Below are 19,500 nucleotides of genomic sequence, written 5' to 3' on the forward strand. Positions count from 1 at the left end.
TTTTCAATATCTTACATGAACCAAAACCTGTTTTCTACTAAAAAAACGTATGTAATTCATATTTTTTTGATAAGCACATAGATCATACTTACTAATCTATATAAAATCTATATTATTACACATTTATATTATACATGTAAGATAAAAATACATCATTTTACATATATGTAAACTTCTTATTTGGAATATTCTCTCTTATTTGAAACCTTAAAGAAAAAAAGAACAATTTTTCCTTTCCATTCAGGTATTTCCTTGTCTTTTCCCCACTTTCAAACATGCCCTAGAGGTGTCAAAAGGTTGGGTTTGGTTCGGACCCAGGTAGAACCAGGCTCATTTGAGATTTGAGATGATAGTACCTGGTCTAATTGGACTCACCATAAGAGAAACCATACCCAGGATCCTATAAGGACTACATGAACCAGACCCAGACCATACCTATTAAAATAATATTTTTTTATCTTTTTTAGATTGAAAAATTGCATGTCTCAATCAGAACTCGGATCGGGCCTGGGCTTGGTATAAAATTTCATAATCCATACCCGACATCAAGATTAATGGGACCGGTCTTCTTATTTATCACCAAACCCTGACCCGTAGGTTTGGTACGGGTCGGGTCCAGGTCAAACCGACCCATTGACAACCCTACCAATAACTTGTTGGCGCTTGGCAGCAAAGATTCTGTAGTGGAGGTATCTCAACTTTGGACTTTGTGCCCCATTCTTCATCCACTCACTTTTGTAATGTAATGCTATTTATTTGGTGCTCCTATGATCCGATCACTGGCGTTTGGGCCATGTAGCCCCTCGGCCCATGTTATCCATAATGAAAAAATAAGGAAAACCCAAAAATATTTTGCAACTCATGAGCAAGCAACATCATCATTTATGGAGGAGAATCTAAACACCTTCTCTTCACGCAATTGATCTTAGCAATCCTTTACTATCTGCATTTCCAGACTTTGCATTCTGAACAACCGGACACATGGGAGCGAATTTTCAATGCAATTAATGTGGAGAGAAATATATATATATATATATATATATATATATATATATATATATATATATATATATATATATATATATATATATAGAGAGAGAGAGAGAGAGAGAGATCTCAAAATATTTTAGTTCTTGAGTAACGAGATTTTAAGATTGTTTTGGGCAAAAAATTGATACAAAAATGAGCTGATTTGGCTTATTTTGAATAAATTTAAAAAACAAATTCAAATATTTATAAATAATTTTAATATATTTTTTTTCTTGACACGTGTCATTTGCTGGTTAAAAATTGATTGATTCAGCTCGATTGGGTTCAGAATCAATTGATTTGAAAATCGATTCAGGGTCTGATACATTGTGATAACATTGGACAATATACTCTCATTCATGGCCCTAATTAAAAAGGCTGATCCCTAAAGCATTGAAGTTGGCATATTGAAAAGCTGTCGCCTACCAATAGCTTTAGTGTCTCCTTCAATTTCGTCACATTAAATGTGAGAAGTAACCAATAACCTTACACGTTTGTGACAGATAAATGACCATTAATTGTAGGAGCTCCCCACCCCGGTCCAGTCTCCATAGCTCAGCTAAGCCATGGGCGGACGAATCCGCTTGCAAGTAGGGGTGGACAATGGGGCTGGGTTTAGGTCAAGGTTTTAGGCCCGGCCTAGTTAGCTACGGACCCGAAACTCGGCCCGTTATATGCGCGGGTTTAGTTCAGGTAGGCCGGCAGGCTACCAGGCTGGTTCTACGGGCTGAACTATTTATTATTTTTTTATAATATAATTTTTTTAAGAATTAATTAATTACATAATAACTTGGTAATTATTATTATTTACCTAATTAGTTACATTAATTTTATAAAAACTAAAAAGATAATTAGTTGGGTACATGAAAACTTGCTAATTTGGATACATTGAACATTATCATATGTGAAATTTTGAGACTTATGTTTTTTATTTAGTTTATTTTTCTTGGTATTCTAAAAATTAATTTATTAAGTTTATTAAAAATAACCTACAAATGGGTGTGGGCTGGGCCGAGCGAGGCCCACTTCACATTGTCCCATTAGGTTGGGTCTTGAGTTGCTCTTCAAATCCGAGCCCATTAAAAATTAGGTCAAAACCCAATCCATTAGTAAACAGGCCAGGCCACACTTAAAGCCTGGGGTCTGGTGGGTCTAATTGCCTTACCCAATTTAAGTTAGGTCCAGTCTGGTTTTGGTCCCTAGACTTAGTCCAGGTCCACGTCTCATTTTATGCCTCCATAGTCCTTGATGCCCTGGCTTGGATACCAGAACCTGCCAGTTAGGGGCTTTTCTGGGCTTTTGGAGACAAGGGATTTCAATGGATTGGATTTTACCCGATATCTGACAGAATCCGACTCCATTTAGTTGGATTTGTTTAGCCAAAACGATGTCCGATTATAATCAGATGTGTACATGGTTTTGATTTTTTGCTACTGAATCTGACAAATGTCCATATTTGATAGATATCCGAATCTGGTTACATATAGAAAACCAGTTATGGTATGAGGTTTTCTCCATCCGAATCGGAATTTGAATTCGAATCCGTTTAGCCAACATCCGATTGGTCAAATCTGGTATTGTGGCCACACTCGATCCGAATCCAAACCATTTGGAAGTCAAGAGGTATACCTGACCGTATTGAATCTAAGGTACCACTTAGACTCCACAATCTACATCACAAAGACACGATACAGACAGCCACACAATGCGAGTTCGTGACCTAAGTTCGCTAATATTTTGCAAAATAGGACACAAGGCTTTTGGTTTTTTTGTATTGATATATTTATTGTTGAAAATGATATGGAAGTATTATTTTTTTTTTAATGTGAAACAAGTTTTGTTCATGTCTGTCAGGAATGTGTCATCGTGTCGCGTCCCCTATAAGCCAAAAATGACGTGTTCCTTGACATAGCATGTTATGTCCATGTCATAGTTACAAATCTCATTATTTGGATTTTTTTCGTAAAAAGGAAATCTTGTAATAGATTGAAACATTTTATTTATTTTACAAAAAATTATAAAAATAGGTATATTTAAAATTTTAAAATTTAACATATAAAAATGTGTACATATCACATTAATAAAGCAATAAAAACATTACATTTTCAAAATAAGTGACAACTGAAATTATCGTGCCTATTTTTTAGATTATATCAGTTTTTTTAAATCTCACGATAAAAATGGCCGATATTTGTGACTCTGACTTGTCCCCAAAAACCATAGTTGACTCTTCTAGAACAAAATTATAAAAACATGCATAAGAACAAGTTTGTTTATTATGTGCTGCCAAATTTTTTTGTTTAAACTTGGGACGAAATACGGCGTTGACTATGGAAAGAAGATGGCATACATCCATTCTTCAGGGTTTATTTGGTAAATTGGTTGTTTAAAATAGATAAAAAAAAATGGATAAAAAAAAGTCAAGATCCTTTAAAAATAAAAGAAGAAAAATTGGAGTATTTTTTGGTAATGCAAAACCTTGGGCAATGTAACTGCATCTGCTTATTTTGAACAAATGCTGAGTTGGGTACTCTTTCTTGACTCCAACTTCACCATTTTTTTATTATTTTATTTTATTCTATTCTATTTTATTCTATTCTATTCTATTCTATTCAAGGGCAGAAAGAATCTCCTCTACTCTTGTCAATAGGGCAACCTAATTGGGGTCCCAAGGTGATTTCTATATGACATGTTTGGCCCTGCTCATAATTGTAAGTATTAGAGTAAAGGGTCCGTGCTAAACCCATTTGGTGATAAACCGCGTGCTAAATGAGTTTTTCAGCTTTTTCGGTGCTTTTTATGCGGTTATGGCCCGATAAATGTGTTGGGCATGGTCGATTTACTAAGAATCCATGCCTGGATCATGTGTTTTCGAGAAAAAAAATGATGTTTGGAGCCTAAAAAATTTACAAAGATTTTGGACCGTTGATTTTTTGAACTTTATAAAAACCCAATCAAACTTTTCAAGAGCTGATCCCTATAAAACCAAGTATATAGATCACATCTGTACCGTCAAAATTTAAAAATAAAATAAAAAAACCCAAAAAACTTATTTAGCATGTGGTTTAGCTCCAAATGGGTTTAGTACTAACCCATTATAAGTATATATGTCAAGTCCCAATGAGCTAGCCAAGCTTATTTAAGAATCTAAGCTAAAGTGAGATTTGGGCTTTGGTATTGGCTTAAAAATTGAGTCAGTCAGCCCCAAACATGTCTCTTCCCATGTACATAATATAAACGTATGCAAAGATGAAGCCTTAGTCATAATTCATATGGCCCAATTTGTGAATACTTATAGATAGAGCCCTAGTTATAGTTCAATTGGGTATTTAACAAGCCTATGACAAAAAGTTTAGAATAAAGATTGATTGATTATACTATCTTGATATTCATGTTTAGTTGATGACCTATAGTAGCCACAAACCTTGAAAAACTATGTTTTGGACCTAAAGTAGCTACTAACCTTGTGAATGTCATCAAGTTGATGGAACCTCACAAGTTCGAAACCCATGAGTGGCGTTCCATGTCATAAGGTCGAAGCTGAGTGTACTCATTAGTGGGCAGGGGAGACTTCGAGGGTTTACTAACTGAAGACTAAACAATGTGTGGTGGATGATGTTTTTTTTCATTGGATTATCCAAAAAAAAAGGGATATTCATACATTAGAGAAGAAAAGCACCTATTAAATGAAAACCACACTATGATTTATGTTATAAACCTTTTTCTTTGTCCAATAACATGCATTATAGTTCAGATGTCCCCTTATGAGTTGAGAGGTGTCATGTTGACTATCGATCAGAGCCGTGCCTGTGTTTTATGGGGCCTGAGGCAAAGGGAAAAAATGGCCCCCCTATTAATAGTAGGAGTTCGGGGGCAGCTCCTCCATTTTTTTTTAAGAATCAAAATAACAATAAAATTTGCATTCACATTAAACGAATATAATATTTCAAATATTTATATTATATTAAATAAAAATAGGGGAGCTAGGACCTTAAATATGGGCCCCTAATTTTTTTTTTGGGCCCAGGGGCCCTGAGGCCCAAGCCTCATTGGCCTCTTTACAGGTCCGGCTCTGCTATCGATAGGGATGAAAGAAAAAACAGTTGGGATCCAAAACAGCCAAAATTTGCAAAACCTCCATCCTAGATCCGATCCATTTACATCCCTAATTGTGGCCTTGTTTGGCGTCATCAGTGTAAGACTCAAACCATCATTTATAGTTCGGATGTCCCATTATGGGTTCAGAAGTGCCACACATTGAGTATGACCCTGTTTGGTGTCGGAAATTTAAAACTAAAACCACCATTATGGTTCGGACTGTCTATTATGAGTTGAGATGTGTCATGTTAACTGTGGCCCTGTTTGGTGTTTGCATTGTAAAATTTCACAAATACTTTCTCTTGTACATGGAGGATCGTTTTTCATTAACTTTGACCTTAGAGTATGGTGCCCGAATCTGGTCAGGCTCGGGGATGCACTTTGCAGCCTAGGCCCGAATAAAGTCAGGCTGGGTTAATGAGGCCTTAATTGGGCCAAGCCCATGTGAAAAATGTGCATGGCCCAATAAGCTCGAACCGCTAACTGGGTTGGGCTTAAAGGGCTAAGCCCGACCCGAGCCCCATTGTAACTGGGTTGGGTTGGTCTCGGGCCTGTTGGGCCCTTATCCAGCCGGACTGGCCCGATGTCCATTGCTGGTCTGAGGTATCCAACTCGCCACATCCTTCAGCTTGAAGGCCAAGTTGACCTAAGTAGCCCAGTGCTATGAGCCTTTGTGGGCTTTATGTCATAGTCTTTTACCTTTCATGATATCAAAAGAAGTTTATTTAATTTTTACTAATGTTTCTATCTTAATCTTATTTAGAATGATATGTTCTTTTAGAATCTAGGAAAGTGGATAGGAGTTAATGCATTTGACCAAAGGCTGGTCAAACTACTACCTGGTGGCTGTTTGGAAACCGGTAACTGGGATGGGAGTTAATGCATTTGGGATCGAAAGTGTCCGTATATTTTACACTAAAACATGGAATTGACAGCTATTACCTCCTAAATCCTGGATTTGGCAGCTGCCACTTTTTATCCTACTTACCAGTTTCCAAACATCGCCTTAATGAACTAGCTCAGTCAAGCCAACACATAACATGACAGCAATCGAGTCTTGTCAATAGAGATAGCAATGGATCGAGGGAAAATGGAGCCCCGACCCACCTCACTCTGTTTCGACCGAGAATGAAGGCCGGGATAGAGGTTAAAATAAAAACTTGTGTGGGGATGAACTTACGCTTTTACTCGCCCATCCTCCTGATCCCCACCTTGCCCCGTTCTCAATCCTTCTTTAGGAGTAGGGTTGGCAGCGGGGCGGGGGACAAGGTCTCCACCCCCGCTCCGCCTCAAGATTTTATCCTCCACCCCCGCCTCCATCCCCAGCGGGGAATGGATTTTATCCTTCATCCCCGTTTCATGTCCTCCATGGCGGGGCGGGGATATTGCGGGGAAAAGTGGTCGAGGCGGGGTTGGGGCGAGGATCGGGGCGGGACAGAAAAAAGTGCACGTCCATCCCCGCCCCGCCTTCACCCCCGGACAGGGATGGATTTTAACCTTCATCCCTGCTTCCATCCCCGCTTCATACCCTTCATCCCCGGTCCAAACCGGGCGAGGCAGGGCGGGGCCCCGCTTTCCCCCGGTCCACTGCCATCCCTATTTAGGAGCAATCACCTTGCTCCGTTTGAATAAGGGATGAAAGACATAAACGGGGGGATGGAGGCTGAGATGAATGACCATGTCCCCAGCTCCCGCCTCGGTCCACTGCCATCCCTACTTGTCTGTGACTGGGTTGTACTCGTTTCTCATGGAGCTGGAGAGAAATTGCTCGGATCAAGCAAACCTGCCTCCCAAATTGTAACAAAGCCTTAGGGGACATGATGATCATTTGTTCACACATAGATGGATATAGAGGACCTCTACTATTGTCTCCATTTAACAATGGTGATTAGCCAGATAAAGTGTACTCAAGGTGTCAAAGCAAACACAATAATTAGTTAATAATTAATTGACTGACTAGTGTCATATCAGATAACATAAATTGAGATCCCAACCAAAGGCACAAAATATTGGTAAAACAACAGGACAGCGTCACCCATATCAGTAAAGTTAGGAAATTAAGAAAATGCCTCTAGGCAGCAGTAACACACCACTTGAAATTAATATAACCAATCCCGTTAAACTTTTTTTATAATTAGTAAAAGTGCCAATTATAGAAAAATGCAAAACCAGTTAGATGGCCCCCATAACTTGTGACAGAAATTCAGATCATCGCATTCAAATTTATTTTGTAACTTTATTATATTTTCATTAACAGTAAGCCAAGTGTCATTCTAGAGAGAGAGAGCGTGTTTTAAACTTTCTGCACAACTAGGACAGGAAATATCTTTATGGAGACTGAAAGAGTATGATTTGACTTCTGTAACAGGGCAAAACCGTGACAGGAGACACCAAGGCGCTAAATATTTTTATTTAAAAATGCCATATAAAATTTTAAAGTTTAAAAGAAAAAAACAAAGTGGTGGGCCTGGTGGCAAGTCAAATGGGTGTAAATTCTTTTTCTCTGTAATATCTAATTCCTAACCTACTGGGTGAAAAGCAAAAGGGGGAGTCGTCTTCGGCGTAGTAGTAATTATGATAGCTGGGTAATAAATGAAGACATGTATGGATTGACCATGGGAGTAAATGGAGGGGATTGGGGAGAGGCTTGCTCTTAATTAAATTGCAGGCGGAAGTTGGTGGTGTTCTGACAGGCTGGAAAAAAAAAAGAAACCCCACAAGGGTTTTTTTTTTCACTTCTTCCATTAATTTTTCTTCAGGGTTTTTTCATGATTTTTTCACTCTTTTTCTGCAAGATATTGATTTGGGGCGTGGTTTTCTCCATGAATCGAGCGATCTTCCCATTTGGGGGTACGTATGACTTGTGAGTTTCCAGACTGCCACCTAGGGTTCTTCATTACTGAGGGTTTGGTGGGTGAGAGTCTGGGGGAGTCTTGTTTTGGGTTTTCTTGAAAGAGTGGTGTTTTTCTTCCATGGGTAGTTTGTATTCTTAGAATTGAGAGGGTTTAGCTTTTGGTTTGGTATGAAATGCCATCATTCCCTTTTGTTCTTTTCCTAGGGTTCGGATTCGCAAAAGTAGGGATTCTCAATGGAATTTGCTTGCCTCCTCTCTCCCCTCTCTCTTTCACCTTTTTCTTTAGTAGTTTCAAATGGGTATAAACCAATGTTTTTCTTTGGTGAAAGTCTGAGAACTAGGGATTGAATCTTCTGTCACCTTTGTGTTTTTGAATGGGCTAAATATTTTGATCTGGGTATCTTGGTTGTGGATCCTTCGAGGGTAGCATTCATGCATCTCTCACTATGGAATCCCATATCCCACTGTGCTGCCCTTATCCTGGAGAAGAAGGGCAAGAGGAAAGATGGGTCTGGTTTGTCAGAGGAAGACAAGAAGAGGCCCTCAATCCTGAGGCAGTTGCAGGAGAGCAAGCTCAGGGAGGCTCTTGAGGAGGCTTCTGAAGATGGGTCACTGGTTAAGTCCCAGGACATGGACTCTGAGACCCCTGACAATAACCAAGATGGCAACTTTGGTAGGTCAAGGTCTCTAGCCAGGCTCCGGGCCCAGAGGGATTTCCTTAGGGCGACCTCCCTTGCTGCTGAGAGGACGTATGATAGTGAAGATTCCATCCCTGATCTCACTGAGGCCTTCAACAAGTTCCTTACTATGTACCCAAAGTTCCAGGTTTCAGAAAAGATTGACCAACTTAGATCTGATGAGTATGGCCACCTGTCTGATAAGTTTTCCAAGGTATGTTTGGATTACTGTGGTTTTGGGCTTTTCTCTTACACCCAACAAATGCAGTATTGGGAGTCTTCTGCATTTAGCTTGTCTGAGATTACTGCCAATCTTAGTAATCATGCACTCTATGGTGGTGCTGAGAAAGGCACCTGTGAGCATGACATAAAGACTAGGATCATGGACTATCTGAACATACCTGAGAATGAGTATGGGCTTGTATTCACGGTTAGTAGGGGATCAGCGTTTAAGTTGCTGGCAGAGTCCTACCCATTCCAAGCAAACAAAAGGCTGATCACCATGTTTGATTATGAGAGCCAGTCTGTGAATTGGATGGCTCAGAGCGCCAAAGAGAAGGGTGCTAAGGTTTATAGTGCTTGGTTCAAGTGGCCAACGCTAAGACTCTGCTCTTCGGAGCTCCGGAAGCAGATATCTGCGGGTAAGAGAAGGAGAAAGAAGGATTCGGCTGTCGGGCTGTTTGTGTTTCCCGTTCAGTCGAGGGTCACTGGTGCTAAGTACTCGTATCAGTGGATGGCGTTGGCGCAGCAGAACAATTGGCATGTTCTTCTCGATGCCGGTTCTCTGGGTCCCAAAGACATGGATTCACTTGGGCTGTCGCTTTTCCGCCCGGATTTTATTGTCACTTCATTTTATCGTGTTTTTGGATCAGATCCCACGGGATTTGGATGCCTCCTCATTAAGAAATCAGTCATGGGCAGCTTGCAAAACCAGTGCGGAACTGCCGGAACTGGGATGGTGAGGATCACCCCTGTCTTTCCGCAATATCTTAGCGATTCATTCGATGGTTTGGATGGTTTAGCTGGACCCGAAGATGAGAATGGCGATGGAAATGAAGTAGTAACACCTGAAAATGATAAGGGAATGCAATTGCCTGCATTTTCAGGTGCATTCACTTCTGCGCAGGTAAGAGATGTCTTTGAAACAGAGATGGAACATGAGAACAGCTCTGACAGGGATGGGGCGAGTACAATCTTTGAAGAGACGGAAGGGAGTATATCGTTTGGAGAGGTTATGAAGAGCCCTGTATTCAGCGAAGATGAGTCTTCAGACAATTCTTTATGGATTGATCTGGGTCAGAGTCCGTTAGCATCCGATAACTCTGGACAGTTGAACAGGTCGAAATTGGGATCACCATTGCCACCTGCATGGTTTTCCATCCGAAAAAATCATAAGCTACTTTCTCCAAAGCAGAATTCCAAGATATCCAGGAGTCCCCTCTATGATGACAGACGCTTGAACCCAGGATCACATAATGTGCTATCATTTGATGCAGCAGTCTTATCGGTTTCTCAAGAATTGGACCGTGTAAAGGAGGTTCCTGAAGAGGAGCAATCTTCAGAGACAGACACCATTCCAGAAAATGGCCATGCACATGGTGCTCATTCTAAAATATCAATCTCTGAGGATCATGGTCATGTTAAAGAGATACACGAAGAGGAGCAGCGTGGTGCAGAAGTGAGTTTTTCATCATATGAATTCAGAGAGGAAGTGATCTACATTGGAGATGGTTTGGCCCACATGACCAAAAGGTCCCCACTTGATAAACCAGTTCCTGGTGCACAGCATAGTAGCCATGGTAATGGTTCCACTATTAAGATACGTCTGGAAGGTGTGGAGCCTAAACAAAGTGCTATAAGGAGGGAAACAGAAGGAGAGTTCAGGTTGTTAGGACGGAGAGAAGGGAGCAGGTTTGCTGGGGATAGGTTTTTCAGTTTGGAAGAGACAGAAAGGGTTGCCAGCATGGGAAGGAGGGTTTCCTTTACCATGGAGGACAGCCACAAGGAACGTCTGAGCCAGTCCGAAAGTGGGGAGGTGTGTGCAACCACAATAGGTGATGATGATGTTTTTAGTGATGGGGAGGCAGAAGCAGAAGAATGGAGCCGAAGAGAGCCTGAGATTATTTGTAGGCATCTTGATCATGTTAACATGCTGGGTCTAAACAAAACTACTCTTAGACTGCGTTATCTGATCAATTGGCTTGTGACCTCATTGCTGCAACTGCGATTTCCAGATTCAGATGGTGAAATTGGAGCATCTCTTGTTCACATTTATGGGCCCAAGATCAAGTATGAAAGGGGTGCAGCTGTGGCATTTAATATAAGCGACAGAAGTGGAAATATAATCAATCCAGAAATTGTTCAGAATCTGGCAGATAAAAATGGTATATCTCTTGGTATCGGCTTCCTTAGTCATATTCGGATTATGGAGAACGAGAAACAGCTTCATCGGGAGCTCGATGCTGATAATAGTGCCTTATGCAGGCCTATTTCAAATGGTCGTCATGACACGAAGAATCCCATGGTCCGAGTGGAGGTTGTTACTGCCTCCCTTGGCTTCTTGACAAACTTTGAAGATGTATTTAAGATGTGGGCTTTTGTGGCCAAGTTTCTTGATCCATCTTTTGTTGAGGCTGATGGATTATCTACCATCCCTGAGTCTGGAGAAGGGTGAAGTATGCTTGTCTGGTTTGCATGCTTTTCTTTATGCTTGAAGGGAGATCTAGGTGGATTGTATCCAAGCACACAGAAACACTTCCCCACCCTTGATCTTCATTTTTTGTGAAATGGTTGGCTGCATGATATGGAGGCAACATATATCATGATTCTTGGCTATGGCTTTATGTTCTTTTGCATCTTCATTGGAATGAAATTCCTTAAGGCAGTGACGCTTGAGTCGACTGATCAAAAACATGTGGTGCAGAATTTGTTGATTGTGGGTAAATTTGTTTATTCTTGTTGTTTCTATATTTTCTTTTCTTTCCTTTTTTATGGTTCGTGTAGATTTCTTTTAGAAACATGTATCACTCGGTCCATCCTTGGGGCCCACTTCAGACTAATGTGGTTGTAAAGGCAAAATTTAGTGGATGAGCAAACAAAGTTGTCTTATAAAAGACCTGAGTTAGTTTATGCTAGTCACTTTTAGATGCTTGGTGTTGTCATGTTCCATTAGTAATAGAAACTTCCCGTTTATTCTCTTTCGACTTATGTAACTATAGTTTCTGTTTGGACTTGGTAGCCTTCATGACAATATTACGGGCTGATTGCCAAATATTGTCATTGTTAGCCATATTAGAACGGTCTCTGAGATTATATCATTGCTTTTCCGGGCCAAATGCACATGTAATTTATACCTGGTGTTGCTATGGTAAGCAGCTCCTTCTGTTCTGGTAGCCTTTATAACAATGTAAAGTGTCAATCACTAGACTGTTGTTTGTTGTTAGCCATGTGAGCATGATCTTTGACATCTGTTAGGCTGAGGCTAATGCCAAGGTTACTTGTCATAGTGAGTTTTTTTATAGTGGACTATCGTTTACTTCTATAGTGAACTATTTTTTACTTTCACAAGCATCACTATTTCCTTTGGGATGGTTGAAATTTAAGATGGTAAATCATGAAACAGTTCATTTTGCAGAGGCTAGAATTTGCTGCTACCCAGGAAGTATGAGAATAAGTGTTAGCAATTCCATTAGTCAATTGGCAATATTCATGTGTCCAAGAAAGCCAAGTAATCTTTGTGGATAAAAATTGGACTGAGACTTACCTAGACACTGGGTTCGGTTCGAACTGGATCAGGGCATAGAGCGAAGTATAGGTAGTAGGATGATTAATTTGTATTTTTTTTATTTAAAGCACTGTCACCGATATCGGTGATATTTTGAAAATATTGCAAGAAATACCAATATTTTAAGGTAGCCAATATTAAAGATATATCTCGCGACATTTTCAAAGTATGTCTAGAAGACAAAATATCTCAATATTATTGTGATCTTATCACGATAATATTGTGATATTTTTGGAAAAACTCTTTTATTTTAAGTTTGCATTTCCTATTTTTTGTTTTTAAATTTTAAAACATGTTTCTTTGTATTTTTTGAAGAAAAATAATGTAAAACTTATTATTTTCTTAACTTTTTTGTTGTTATTTATATTTTTTTATTTTTTAAACTCTTGAGATATTTCTGGGATATTCTCGAGATTTATCAACTTTTGAGAATCTCTCTGAGAAATACCCTCGCCGAGAAATTACAGGTGACTATGATTTAGAGTCTGTTTCAAACGGCTTCAACTTGGTGGAAGTTGCATTTTATATTTCATGCACTTCCAATTTGAGTTGATATCTGATTGCTATACTCGGGCATTGGGAGTTCCTTATTCACCTGAATTCCATCATCTAGTATTAAGAATGACAGTATAGTGATTTCTGAAAGCAAAAGGCTATAGGAATGATTGCATGAATTGTATGAATACTAATTCTGCATCTGATTGGTGAGGACTATGTTTGCATTCACTTGTTTGCGTGCTAATATTTTTGTCTTTCCTGTTCTCCGTCTTTCCTATCATACTAGAATATATATATATATATATATATATATATATATATATATATATATATATATATATATATATATATATAAAGGGTGAAGTAACATGATTATTGAAGAATGGCAGGTTAGGGGGGTTTGGTGCAAGATATGAGACTTTGTGATGAAGTGGGCTGGGGGTGGTGTCTGTTTCGGATGCCTCCAACTTGAGGAAGTCGCAATCTGATGAGGTGGGTTTTGATTTTTCTGTGTAGTAGTTGCTCGTTGAAGTGTTTCTAGGTTGATGAGTGTCACTTTTACTACAAGATACCACATTATTTGGAATCATGTATTTCTTCCAATTTGTTTAATTGATATTGACTTATGCAGGAAAGAGTTTGTATATGATGTGTGCGCTCAGATTACCTTACTTTTTTGTGGATTAAAATGGCCATTTGACCTCTGTTGACTTTTTAGTTTTCTTTTTTAATAAATATTAGTCTATACGTCCAAAATCCTTTGCTATTTATTTTTATTTTTATTTTTATTTTTATTTTTATTTTTCTTTTTTTTTGGGAGTTTCTGAAAGAGCGGCTGTCATCCTCTCCTATTTAAGATATTGATTGCCATGTCAATTGAGTTGGTTCAATGTGTCTTATAGGAATCATCTAAATAAATACCTTATTCTTGCCCGATATGGGTTGTTTATACTGTTTTTTTTTTGTCACAATCTGCTCAAGCATGACATTTTTGAATCCTATAAATTATATAATTAGTTATGAAAGTCAATGACCAACAACCTCTCTCTCTCTCTCTCTCTTGGAAGATGACAACTCACATAAAGCAAATATTAAGAAAACCAATGGACGGCAAACATAGTTAAATGCCTAGTGACAGCTAAATTTGATCACTGAAACAGTGACAACTGCAGAAATATATGATTTTTCCACATGGGTCCCTTTATCTTTGCACAATAGGATGTGATACGTTGATTTCTGGCGTGGTGCTGGTTTCTTCATCCGGTAAAGTTGTTGGACCTGCTTGTCCATAGGCCATTGACATGCCAAAAGCAGAGGGCCCCCCTCATCACCATACTACGAAATCATTGCAAGCAATCAAAAGGTGAACAGTAAAGCGCATCCAAGATTAGTGATTTGATCTGCCTTTTCTTTTCACTGGATTCTGAAACTTTCAACATAACGATGTCATCTTTCTGTATGAATGGTCAAAAGGCACAACACAAAATAAGTTTTGCTATTTTTTTTTCATAAATTAAAGCTCTCTCTCTCTCTCTCTAGGTTGGCTTATTGTCGTCATGTTCCAAAAAGCAAGAAAAAGAAAGTCAAATAATACGTCCTGAAATTTCTCTAGTTTACTGATGGAGCCCATGCATTGACATTGTATTGTAACTTTCAAACGTCCATTACGACGAGCTAAAAACAGAATCCAAAGAGGTAGGTCTATCTGCTTTGTCAACCCACGGTACTAGCTTTAAAACAATTTTTTTTATAGACTAAATGATAAACCTCCTCTATCACCGACCGCACATTGGTTGTAAAACCCTTCTGGTCCTCCCTGCCCACTAGGAGTACACTCAGCCTTGTGAATCTTTTAATGTGAATATTTTAATAGCATAATAAATCATATGATTCCTTTAATACCTACTAATTACACCACACGCCCTTCCCCCCTCTCTCTCTCTCAAATTTTTCGATCAGGAAATTTATGGTATGCTAAAGTGTACTACGGTGATACACTCAGCATTTTCCAGCAACATTCCGGCTAGGGCTGTCAATGGGTCGTCCATCTAACCCAACATGGTGTACCCAAATCCTGCCCTAATAACCCAATGCCAAATTCAGGTTAGGGTTCAAGTTTTATTGGATCAGGAAATGAAATCCCAAACTCGGATTCATGTAATTTAAAAAGCTTATTTTTAAGAAAATACATATAAAATGTTCGAGTCAAGCTGTAACGGGTCGATTATTCAAGAAAAAAACGTTAGCCAAACCCGACCTGCATATCATTGGGGCCGGGTTTAGGTCAACCCAAATAATATTCATGTTGTCATTTGTTATGCCCATACCCGGGTATTCAGGTTCCAGTTAGGTTGGGTACCCAATACAATCACGACAGGTTGACAGCCCTAATTACGCTATGGTATTATGTTAATAATTTTTAAAAATATTATAATTTTTTATATTTTTAATAAAACATGATTTTTACTATTAAATTATCAAAAATATTTTTTATTGATTACAAAATTAAAAAAAAAATCTGTGTCCTCATGTCCTAGTTTTCAAAAAAATCTCGAACTTGCAAGTCTAATTCTTGTCACGTGTCCTCGTGTCCACGAATTTTTTAGACATAGGTGTTGATGGTTTGCAGCCAATTTGATGTGGAATAGTCTAAGTCAAACGGATGGTTTCTTTCAAGTCAACCTGACTCTAAAATTGTCTTAATTTTGGAAAATTAGGGTAGACATGTAAATAAACATTGTATTGCTGGTTTTCTGCTGTAAAATGCCTAGATATATGTAATGGGGGCAACGTCCTCATTGCAATCGCTGCAAAATGCTAATGCATATAACGTTTCTTATCCTAACATCTTCTAACATATTATAACTATTTTCCCTTAAATATTAAATAAAATATTTAGCAAAATATTCATTATATGAACCAAACGAATAATTAGTTATAAATATTTAGAATTTTCTTCATGACATTGTGCAAAAATGCCATTAAATTGGAAAATAGCAGCGCTATTTAGAAAATGATGTTTTTGGATTAAATGTCCTAATAAAACGCATGAAAATGATTTTTTTCAATAGTTGCATTCATAGGGTTACCTTATGCAAGATGGTGCAGGAAGGGGGCAAAAGAAATGTTGCTCTGATACTATTCTATCAACATTTTGCATCATTTAATGAAGGAATTCAGGAACCTTTAGGTAGGATTATTCGCCATTTGTGCATATGAAGAGAAAAAATTGCAAAATCAATTTTTGAATTTCATTAATATTCGCAGGGATTTCAAAGAAAATATCACATGCAAGTGTCAACTTATTGAACTCTGCCAGAAATGGGAGTGTCTAGACCCAGGTCTGTTGGATCTTTCATATGAAAAACCATACTGGGTCCAATAAGGATTACATAACCAGGCCTGATCCATATATGGAAAATAAGTCTTATGTTTTTTTACATTGAAAAATTGTGGGTCTTAATTGGAACTCGGGTCTGGCCAGGGTTTGATAAGAAATTTCATAAACCATAACTGGGACTATACACTATTCAGATCTCACGGACCCAGATAGTTACTAATTATTACCAAATGTTGACCCTAATGGGTCCCGTATGGGTCAGGACGAGGTCATACCTGACCCAGAAAAACTAATGAGAGAGAGAGAGAGAGATTTAAGCTCAACCAGATATTCATGTTTATGTTAGTGCAATATATCTTCATCGGATATTGAATCCCAACCGGATTGAATCTTACAACTCATTGATTATGAGGAATCAGCTACATTTCACCTCAGAGCCCTTGACCCTACTCTTGGAGTGTGCTTACACAGACATCGCACCCAAATTGTTTAGATCTTTCAGATAAAAGAAACAAAAAATGATAATTTGACACGTTTTCTTAAATGCCTTACAATTTCTGCTATTCTCTCATGTCTAAAATTGCAAATACCCAACTTCAGTATGAACCTTTTTACTCGTGTACTAATGATAAATGAATATCATTAGGACAACTAACCAAACATCAGAAAATGTATATATGATTTGCGAACTCTGCAAATAATAAAAAAACTCACAATAGTATTTATCACAAACATATGTGATGTATTGGAAAATTTTGCATATTTATTAGAAAATCCGCATATATATATATATATATATATATATATATATATATATATATATATATATATATATATATATATATATATATATATATATATCATAAATTCTCAAATATTTAAGTATGATATTTGCAATGTTGTGACGTTCAGTTTAAGTAGAGGTTTGCACATATGTTTATACGAATTCGTGAAGTATTTGTGATTACAATGGATATTTGCGATATTGCGACATTTAGTTTAAATAGAGGTTCACACATTAATTTATCTGAATTTGTGAAGTATATGCATATTTGCGATTTTAGTGGTTTCAGCCTAACCAGATCTGCACAAATAAATGTATGTGAAATTTGTATTATATATGAGAATAAGTAGGATATTTGCAATGTTCAAGGTATAAGTTTCACCGAATGTTCACAAATAAATTTATGCAAGTTTCGTGAGGTCCACATAAGAAAACATGTGATTCTGGATTTAAATGAGAATTTGCATTAACCAAGGAGCGGTATAATTTTATTATCGCAATAACTCCTTCATTCATAATTGCAAAGAGTCAAAAGGTCCTAACAAAATTGGATATTTGAGATTTTGAACATGGAGAGAATAGCGAAAATTATAGAGCATTTCAAGAAACATATCAAATTAGTATTACAGTATGATTATTTTCTGATAAAAAACTTTTGTCTAACACTATTTTCAGCAGTTTGGTTAACCAGTAACCTTTTGGTGTGGTGCCATTGGACGGCAGCACCAAAACCTTGATTTGATAAGCTTTATATCTATTTGGTTGGTGAATGTTTATGGCAAAAAAAGGGATGTAATTTGGGGACTTCCCAAGAGGCCAATCTAGTTGTAGTTTCATAGGTGCCATGTGTGTGAGCACACCATCAGTGTGATCAAGGGCTTTAAGGTGAAATAAGGTCGACTCCTCTTACTCTTTCTCTTGGCCCTCTTTCTATCAGTTGCATTTGTCAATCATCAACCATCCACCTTTTAGTATCCTCTTGCTTCCCTTAACCGTTGAGGTGGTGAAATGCCATCATGTATTTCTTAGTTCCAGCTACGGAAAAAACTCTTTTTTTCCTATATTGAAATGAGCTTAGGTTCGATAGCTCAAAGGGACAACACACCAATAGATTGCGACTGCCTGAAGTCTGTGGCAGCAACAATGACCAGTCTTGCGGTGGTACGGAGGCAACCGACTAGACAAACAACCCACACCCTCAGAAGATAACCCTTCACCCCTTTTGCCTGCAGACTACTCAAAGAGATGAATATGCTCACATCTGCGCAAGTGCAAGCCTACAATTGACCATGCTGGATTAAGCCAATGACACTAAAGCAGCGGTTTCTAACCAAAGGGCCAAGGCCTACAACCATTCACACCAAAAACTTTTCATGCCACTACATAGCATAAATTTCTTCCACACCATAAAAGAAGCATGGGATAATAGCAAGTGTTTCAACCATGTCAAAATCGGTATCTGGTCGGAAACAATTTCCGATTCAAGCTCTGAACCCAATTGAGCTGAATCAGCCAACTTGTAACCAGCAGATCACGTGTCAATAAATTATTTAAAGTATTAAAAAAATAAGCCTGATACCAATTTTTGAATCGATGTTTGGCAACGAGTCTTACAACAATGGTTTCAACAAGAGGAACCTCACGGGTTAAAAGCCGTGCAGCATCACTTAACAGTTTAAATGGTCGGTAGAGGAGAGGAGAGCACTGTGGTTTGACATTGCAAGATTAGCAAATCCAGCATCCCTTGGGCCAGGATCTTTGTTATCAAAAGGATAAATCTGGTACTTGCTATGAGTAGATCATGAACACCTATCTGAGAAGTTGAAGGCAAGATGATCTCGCTGAAATGGAAAGATCATAACCCCTCGCCTGTAGAGCCAATCCTGTTACGGATAGCATGCAAATATTAAATCTTTTACAAAATAACAGAAGATAAAGGTAGGCCCATCTGCCTGCTAACTGCATGCATGTGATCAGGAACGTCTGCCCTCAACCAAAAGGCTAAGTTGGAGCATTTTATGGAAAGGTAACAAAAATAAGAGCATTTTATGGAAAGGTAACACAAATAAACAACGTTTATGATACCAACTATGTTTTAGCTGCCTTGTTATCATTGTTAATAATTAGATGAAACAAATGGAAATGTAACAAAAATAAACGCCAAGGAATTCTCACTGTTTCTAGTTAGAAAACATAAAAGATTATTCATCAATTATTATATTCTACTACACATCGTAACTCAAAGCAAATGCTTGGGCACATGTTTATGCGCATATGAGAGAGAGAGGGAGAGGAAGAAACTAAAGAATCCAATCATTTTGATTGTTACCTTACATTTCCTTGTAATTTATAGCTCTTATATTAGAGGTGAAAAACAGAGAATTGATCAATGTTGGAGCTCTGAAACGCAGTTTCTCAATGTTTAGATTCCCATTT

The 19,500-nt window shown here is 38.1% G+C and overlaps 1 protein-coding gene across 1 annotated transcript; it reads left to right on the top strand.

Annotated features, from left to right (window-relative positions):
* Positions 1 to 7,760: 7,760 nt before the first annotated feature.
* On the top strand, positions 7,761 to 11,771 carry LOC149847895 (uncharacterized). The gene has a single exon (XM_090007477.1). It carries the CDS (start codon positions 8,414 to 8,416, stop codon positions 11,330 to 11,332), a length of 2,919 nt encoding a protein of 972 aa, XP_089863603.1. The 5' UTR covers positions 7,761 to 8,413; the 3' UTR covers positions 11,333 to 11,771.
* The last annotated feature ends 7,729 nt before the right edge of the window (positions 11,772 to 19,500 follow it).

This window comes from Nuphar pumila, chromosome 1, assembly GCF_984573655.1.
Source record: "Nuphar pumila chromosome 1, dmNupPumi1.hap1.1, whole genome shotgun sequence".
In the NCBI taxonomy this organism is placed as follows: domain Eukaryota; kingdom Viridiplantae; phylum Streptophyta; class Magnoliopsida; order Nymphaeales; family Nymphaeaceae; genus Nuphar; species Nuphar pumila.

Coding starts and splice junctions, on each gene's coding strand:
- LOC149847895 (XM_090007477.1), top strand. CDS start 8,414: ATGCATCTCTCACTATGGAATCCCATATCCCACTGTGCTGCCCTTATC.